Source organism: Macaca nemestrina, chromosome 10, assembly GCF_043159975.1.
Source record: "Macaca nemestrina isolate mMacNem1 chromosome 10, mMacNem.hap1, whole genome shotgun sequence".
In the NCBI taxonomy this organism is placed as follows: Eukaryota; Metazoa; Chordata; class Mammalia; order Primates; family Cercopithecidae; genus Macaca; species Macaca nemestrina.
In genome coordinates this window covers 11065803-11073725 of record NC_092134.1, presented here as the reverse complement: position 1 = coordinate 11073725, position 7923 = coordinate 11065803, and the positions used below count along the sequence as shown (strand labels likewise).

Sequence of the window (7923 nt, the reverse complement as noted above, 5' to 3'; positions counted from 1 at the left end):
AACTTGCACTACTGCACCCGCCGCCGCGCTCCGGGGGCAGGGCAGGGGCAGCTGGGCTGGGTCCCGGGGAACGCGTCCCCCCCGCCCCGCAGACCGGCTGTCTCCGTTGGACCCCTCGGCACCTGCGGCCTCCGAGGAAGGGTCTGCGCGCACGTCCGCAGGCCCGCCCCCGCCGCTCGCCCGGAGCCGGGGGTCGCCGTGCGCCCTTCGGCACCTCCCCGGGAGGGCGTGCGGGGCGTCCCCTCTGGGGGCGCAGGAGGCCCGGTGGCGCTGCCCGGTGGCCGCGGCGCCCGGAGGCCGCACTGCCGGCGGCGGCGGCGGCGCGGCTCCCCCTGCTCGGTGCAGCTGCCGCCCGGCGCTTGCGCACTGGGCCGGGCGCGCGGCGGCCCCGGGCTTTTTGTGTGTGTGTGTGTGTGTGTGTGTGTGTGTGTCTGTGTGTGTGTGTGTATGTGTGTGTGAGTGTGTGCGTGTGAGAGTGCGAGTGTCTGTGCGCGAGTGAGTGAGCGGCGGGCGGGCGCGAGTGTGGCCTCCGCGGAGCGCGAGCAGGACCCGGCGGGCGCGCTCCCCAGCCTCCGTCTCCCCGCCGGAACCATGTCGGGCAGGTCGGTTCGAGCCGAGACCAGGAGCCGGGCCAAAGATGATATCAAGAGGGTCATGGCGGCGATCGAGAAAGTGCGCAAATGGTAAGCGGAGGCACCCGCCGCCCCCCCGGCCACCCCGAGCCCGAGCGCGGCTCCGGAAAGCCGCGGGGCGCAGCGCCCCGGTCGCCTGCCCTGGCCCGGCCCCGCCGCGGGCCCCGGGACTTGGCGAGGGCGGGCGGGCGGCGCGCGAGCCGGGTCACCTGCGCCAGGCGGGGGCCGCGGCCGCTGCCCAGGTGCGCTCGCGCCTGTCGCCCACCTGGCGCGGCGGTGGCGGCGGACAGGAGGCGGCGGGCGCCGGGGTCGGGCGGCTGGAGCGGCGGGGCGGCCCCCGTGGCGGCGCTCGGCTCCCGGGAGGGGGGCTCGGGGCCGGCCCCAGAAGCCATTTCGTTTTGTGCAAGTCACATGAAAGCGGCTTCCCGCGCGCCGGGGCCGCGATGCCGGCGGCGGCGGGGAAAGCGCGAGCTCCATTGTGCAGGCTCCGAGCGGGCCGCCGCCGCCGTCTCCTCCCCGCGCGCCCCGGCCCGCGCCCCGCCGCCCTCCGTCGGCCCCGGCCCGCCCGGCCGCCGGCTCCCGCCTCCCGGGCCCGGCGCCCTCGAGTCTGCGGAGTTTGCAAAGCGCGAGCCGTTTAAATTTAGCGCTTTGGGCTGCCTGGAGCGAGGGCTCTCGGCGACCAGGAAAGATGGGGGCGAGCGCCGGGCGCCAGCGGCCAGGGGCGCGGGGCGCCCACGTTCCACCCCACTCTGCGCGGCGCCCCGGGAGGGGGGCTCGGGCCAGCCGATGTTTTTGGCCAGAAGCTGTTGGTCCTGGGCCGCGGCTGCCTCTCCACACCGGGAGCTCGTGTTTGTTTTGCGGAGGGAGCCGTTGTTTTTGTTCTCTGCACTGGGGAGAGGGGGACGCGGCGGCGGCCGCGCGTGGTTTTCGGGTTCACTTTAGCGTCCCCCCGGCGTGGCCCGGTCGATATTAAGGGGATCGAACCTTTTCGCGGCCTCGTCGGGGTCTGCTCGGAATCGGCCCCTGGGCCAGGCCCGAGGCGCGAGCAGATCGCCAGGTTGGGTCAGACTTGTTGAAAACTCCCCGATCCCTGATTTCAACTTTATTGTTTTTTTCCCACGCCTTCACCGGGTCCCGGAGGGAGAGGAGCCGCGGCGACTCTGGCCCCGAGTGTCAGCGCCCGCGGGCTCGTCCCGACGCTTTATTTCGAGCTTGGAAGCCGGGCAGGCCCGGTGGCAGGGGATGTTTACGTTTGGGGGTGTCGTTTCTCGAGTAGCGCCTTGGTCTCTAAAAGCCACTGGGGGCGAGCCTCCGGTGTGGCGGTGTCACAAGTTAGCTGTCCTTTCTGAGTCAAACCCAACAAAAAAGGCAAGAGGAAAATCAATAAAGTCCACGTGCTCCCCGGCCTCCTATGGAAAGGGCTGGCTGCGATGGCCGGATGCCCGGCCGTGGGCTGGGTTTGGCTCCAGTGGGACAAAGAATTTTCAGAACCGTGAGAAGGGGAGGCTTTCCAAAGTTGAGATCCAAGTCGTCGGTGTCTCGGGAGCTCCCCTGGTACGCAGGGTGCCCGGTGCCCAACTGGAGCCATTTAAAAATGGCAGAAACAGCTGCAGGCCAACACACACACGCTGGGAAACAACCCGCAGCCCCCTCTACTGTGGGATTCCCCGCGGGAAGCCCGGAGTTGCTCCCCTCCTTGCCTCAGCCCCTGTGCAAAGAAAGAACTGGTGTCTGTGCCTGGGTCCCTTCTGTCGCCGACCTGGAGGTTGGGAAGCAGCCGGCAAGCCACCTTTCTCTGCTCAAGGAGGCGTGGTGGGGCCTCCTACCCCAGGTTCCCGGCGGGACAGAGGCTCCTGCACCCTGACAGCTGCTCCCGCAGAGCGGCCAGCTGCTCTGCCAGGAGGGCAGATGGAGAGATGGGGCTTCCCACCCCGCGGGCCCCAGGGCGGCCGGCCTGGAGACCTTCCAGCCCGCTGACCCCGCGGGGACCAGGCCTGTAGTTGGGGCTTGTGGGGCTGTGCCTCTGCGCCTCCCTGGGTTTGGGGAAACAACACCTCGTGTCCTCTGAAGACCTCAGGCTTTGGGATCTCATGGTCCAGCTTCCAGTTCACTTCCTTGCCGCGACCTTCGGCATACCATTGTCACTTCTCTAACCATGGTGACCCGGGGCTCTCTGCTTGGCTTCCAGGTCCCCTCAGGTTGTTGAGGATGAGTGAGGTCATGCCTCCAAGAGCACCCCGCCCTGGGCGCAGGAGGAGCTGTTGCTCAGTGTTGTAAGGTGGACTTTGTAGAAACTTGGCTTTGAGATTTTTTTTTTTTTGGCCCCTTCTAAGCGAAGCCTTGGACTTACTGCCCAGGTTTCTCCGGCCCCTGAGAGCATATCCCACCTTCCCCGTGCCTTCGGATTGCCCAGGTTTCTCCGGCCCCTGAGAGCATATCCCACCTTCCCCGTGCCTTCGGACTGCCCAGGTTTCTCCGGCCCCTGAGAGCATATCCCACCTTCCCCGTGACTTCGGATTGGGTCTTTGACTCAGCCCACGAGACTTTGGGTTGTTTATTAATTGTGTGGCCACCAACCATGCATTTCACCACTGGTGGGGAGGTGGGGTTGCCAGGTTTAACCAGATAAAAATATAGCACACCCAGTTAAATTCGAATTTCAGATAAACAGTGAAAGAATTAAAAATAAATGTTTTTGAGTATGTCTCATGCAATATTTGGGACACACTTATACTAAAAAATTATCTATTTATCTGAAATGCAAATTTAACGGGGCATCCTGTATTTTACCCAGAGGGAAGATGAAGTGTCTGGCAGATCATTTGGCCCCATGAGCCTTGGGTGGGTTTCTCCTCAGCCCTAGTGACCCCTAAAATTACCCACCCACCCACCCACCCACTGTCCCCTGAGGCTTCCCCCACCCCCAGAAAAGCTGTGGCCTCCCTCTCATTTGGGGCAGGCTGTGTCCTCTTCTGTTTGTGGGCTGTTTCAGCAAGGCAGGCCGGTGGAGTGTGAGGTGACCAGAAGATGGCTGAAGGGAAAACAAAATGGCGGGTCTTTTTTTGGGAAACTGGGCCAGGGTTTGGAGGCCCTGTGCTGGTGGAGGAGAGAAGGGGTCCAGGGCGATGGTGGGAGATGAAAGCTTGGGCTGCAGCGGAGGCTTGGAGGCCCGCCACGGTGGCTCATGCCTGTAATCCCAGCACTTTGGAGGCTGAGACAGGAGGATTTCTTGAGCCCAGGAGTTCAAGACCAGCCTGGGTAACATAGTGAGATTCCATATCTTTAAAAAAAAAAAAAAAAAGCCAGGGGCGGTGGCTCACGCCTGTAATCCCAGCACTTTGGGAGGCTGAGGCGGGCAGATCACGAGGTCAGGAGATCGAGACCATCCTGGCAAACACAGTGAAACCCCGTCTGTACTAAAAAAATACAAAAAAATTAGCCAGATGTGGTGGTGGGTGCCTGTAGTCCCAGCTACTCGGGAGGCTGAGGCAGGAGAATGGTGTGAACCCGGAGGCAGAGCTTGCAGTGAGCTGAGATCGCACCACTGCACTCCAGCCTGGGCAACAGAGCGAGACTCCGTTTCAAAAAAAAAAAAAAAAAGAAGAAGAAAAAGCAAAAGAAAAATTAGGATGGACGCACTGGCTCATGCCTGTAATCCCAGCACTTTGGGAGGCCGAGGCAGGCAGATCACCTGAAGTCAGGAGTTCGAAATCAGCCTGGCCAACATGGTGAAACCCTCTCTCTACTAAAAATACAAAAAATTAGCTGGCTGTGGTGGTGCATGCCTGTAATCCCACTTACTCTGGAGGCTGAGGCAGGAAAATTGCTTGAACCTGGGAGGCAGAGGTTGCAGTGAGCCGAGATCACGCCACTGCACTCCAGCCTGGGCGACAGAGCAAGACTTCATCTCAAAAAAATGAAAAGGTCGGGCACGGTGGCTCATGCCTGTAATCCCAGCACTTTGGGAGTCCGAGGTGGGAGGATTATGAGGTCAGGAGATCGAGACCATCCTGGCTAACACGGTGAAACCCCGTCTCTACTAAAAATGCAAAAAATTAGCTGGGCGTGGTGGCAGGCACCTGTAGTCCCAGCTACTCGGGAGGCTGAGGCAGGAGGATGGCGTGAGCCCACAAGGCAGAGCCTGCAGTGAGCTGAGATCGCACCACTGCACTCCAGCCTGGGCAACAAAGCGAGACTCCGTCTCAAAAAAAAAAAAAAAAAGAAAAAAAAAAATTAGGCATGGTGACCCTCGTCTGTAATCCCAGCTACTCAGGAGGCTAAACCCGGAGGATCACTTGAGCCCAAGAGGTTGAGGCTGCAGTGAGCTGCGATCATGCCACTGCACTCCAGCCTGGGTGACAGCCTTGTCTCAAAAAACAAAACAAACAAACAAACAAAGTAGGCTTAGGCCCAGGACCCCTCAGCCTGGTCTGAGGGTTCCCTCAATGACTTGCTGTGAGGACTGAGAAAGGTCTGTGCCCGAAGACCTCCTGTCTGTCCCAGGAGAGGTGGAGGTTTGGGCCTGAGGCCTCCCTTGTCTCAGCTCCTCCGGAAGTTTCAGCATGGAGACCTTCCTTCTAGGCACATGGCAAGTCAGGCAGACCTGGGCCTCGCTAGGGTGAGGCCAGCCATGGGCCAGGCCTCCTGAGGTGGCAGGGACTAGCCCTGAGAAGTGAGTACAAGGACAGGGATTAGAGCTCTCCTGGAGGGAGTCAGCAGCGTCCTCTTGGGCAGTGGGTAACCCTAAGATGGTCTTGTTGGCTAGCCCTTGGACCTGGATGCAGGAGAACATTCAAAATTGGCCTTAGCCTGGAGAATCTGGGATGGATTCTTGTAGTTTATATAGGAGTCTGTGCTGGAGAGGAGCATTTGGGGCTATATTCCTACTGCTGGGAACTCATTTTTGTCCTTTCCTCCCAGGAGCCCAAGTGTAATGGGAAGAGAGAGGTGCTGAAGTCAGGGTAAGGTGACGGGGCCGCCAAGACAGGAGGCGCGTGGCACAGCCACGCCAGCTTTGCAGCAAGCTGGGCTGCAGTCTAGGGGTCGTGGTGATTTCTAGACCCAGTGCCTACAGGTGTCAAGAGTGAGGGTATCCGAGGGAGCCAGAGAGCCCATCTGGGGCAAGCTGTCGCTTCCCAGGGCATGTGGGCCCGGGTCATGTTTTCAGGAGTAGCCAGAAGTCTGGAATCTTATGCGAAGCCTGTTTTTGTTTTGTTTTGTTTTGTTTTGTTTTGAAGTTTGGCAGCAGATTTAACATTTTTTTTTTTTTTTTTTTTTGAGACGGAGTCTCGCTCTGTCGCCCAGGCTGGAGTGCAGTGGCGCGATCTCGGCTCACTGCAAGCTCCGCCTCCCGGGTTCCCGCCATTCTCCTGCCTCAGCCTCCCGAGTAGCTGGGACTACAGGCGCCGCCACCACGCCCGGCTAATTTTTTTGTATTTTTAGTGGAGACGGGGTTTCATTGTGTTAGCCAGGATGGTCTCCATCTCCTGACCTTGTGATCCGCCCGTCTCGGCCTCCCAAAGTGCTGGGATTACAGGCTTGAGCCACCGCGCCCGGCCCAGATTTAACATTTTTAAAGTACTGTGTAGGCCAAACAAAACACATCTGTTGACCGGTTGTTTGCCACCCTAAATATAAAGTGGGGCTCAGGCGTGGTGGCTCAAACCTGTAATCCCAGCATTTTGGGAGGCCAAGGCAGGAAGATCACTTGAGCCCAGGAGGTCGAGGCTGCAGTGAGCAGTGATCGCACTACCGCACTCCAGCCTGGGCAACAGAGGGAGACCCTATCTCAAAAAAATAAAACATAGGCTGGGCAGGCCGGGCACGGTGGCTCAAGCCTGTAATCCCAGGACTTTGGGAGGCCGAGACGGGTGGATCACGAGGTCAGGAGATCGAGACCATTCTGGCTAACACGGTGAAACCCCGTCTCTACTAAAAAATACAAAAAAAAAAAACTAGCCGGGCGAGGTGGCGGGCGCCTGTAGTCCCAGCTACTCGGGAGGCTGAGGCAGGAGAATGGCATGAACTGGGGAGGCGGAGCTTGCAGTGAGCTGAGATCCGGCCACTGCACTCCAGCCTGGGCGACAGAGCGAGACTCCATCTCAAAAAAAAAAAAAAAAAAAAAAAATAGGCTGGGCGCAGTGGCTTATACCTGTAATTCCAGCACTTTGGGAGGCCGAGGTGGGTGGGTCACCTGAGGTCAGTCAGCCTGGCTAACATGGTGAAACCCGTCTCTACTAAAAATACAAAAATTAGCCGGGCATGGTAGTATGTGCTTGTAGTCCTAGCTACTCAGGAGGCTGAGGCAGGAGAATCGCTTGAACCCGGGAGGCAGAGGTTGCAGTGAGCCGAGATTGTGCCACTGCGCTCCGGCCTGGGCCACAGAGTAAGAGTCCGTCTCAAAAAATTTTAAAAAATGAAAAAATAGGAAAGTGATGAGCATAGCTTAATACCCTCATTGGTGGAGGGGAGCAATGCCCCTTTTTGGGAAGGGCTATGTGTTCTGTGGTGATGGTTTTGGGGGGCAATTGTGGGAAACCTCAGCTACTCTGCTGAACCCGTGTGCCCTCCCAATGTGTCTGTGGAATCCTATGTCCTCCCGGGTGCTCACTTGGTGCCTTAAACTTGAGCTCTGCGGCCTCTCTGGGTGGCTGCTTGGCTGAGCATAGGTCCAGCCCAGAGGTAGAGTTCTTAATGTTCTTGCCTCTGTCCCGAAGCCCCCTCAATGTCCACACCTACAAATACAGTTTCTCATCGCTGAGGTAACTTGAGAACTCGTTGAAGAGGTTGCCAGTCGGGACAAAGAGAGGCACGGAAGCCTGGCTGCATTCAGCTTGTAGCCTGTGGTGGTCTTGAGCCTCACTGGGAAGCAGCTGCAAACTTGCATCTTGGCTGATTTGCGGCCACAAAGCCCAGATCTCTGGCACACTTTCTGCCCTGAAAGGTGTCCTGTGTGTTACAAGTCAATTACTTTTTTTTTTTTTTCCCCCAAACACAATCAAACCTTGAATGGGTTGATTTACTGGGAAGCTGGTCCAGGGCTCATGAGTAATGAATGGCTTTGGCCAATCTGCATGGGGTCCTGGCAATTTGTCATTCTTCCTCCAGCTTCTGTTACCTTGGCGCTCCTTTAGAATGATTCTTCGTTTTCATGGGAAACAGAATAGCAGGAGGTGGTGTCTGGGGTCTAAGCCCAAATCTAATTCTCTTCTGCCACTTCCTATCTGTGAGACCCCAAGCTAGTGGTATAACCTCTCTGTGCATCCTGTTTCTGCATCTGTAAAAAGGGTGA

At 58.6% G+C, this 7923-nt stretch overlaps 1 protein-coding gene across 3 annotated transcripts in view; it reads left to right on the top strand.

Moving 5' to 3' along the window:
* Positions 1 to 362: 362 nt before the first annotated feature.
* The window catches only part of LOC105494446 (BAF chromatin remodeling complex subunit BCL7A), a 42229-nt gene continuing 34668 nt past the window's right edge, over positions 363 to 7923 (top strand). Inside the window, exon 1 of one of the 3 annotated variants that reach the window (XM_011762861.3) lies at positions 363 to 683. In XM_011762861.3, the coding sequence (XP_011761163.1) occupies positions 592 to 683 (92 nt within the window). In that variant the 5' untranslated portion in view covers positions 363 to 591. The remainder of the gene's footprint in view (positions 684 to 7923) is intronic. The other 2 variants (XM_071070927.1, XM_071070928.1) reach the window with 2 other exon arrangements.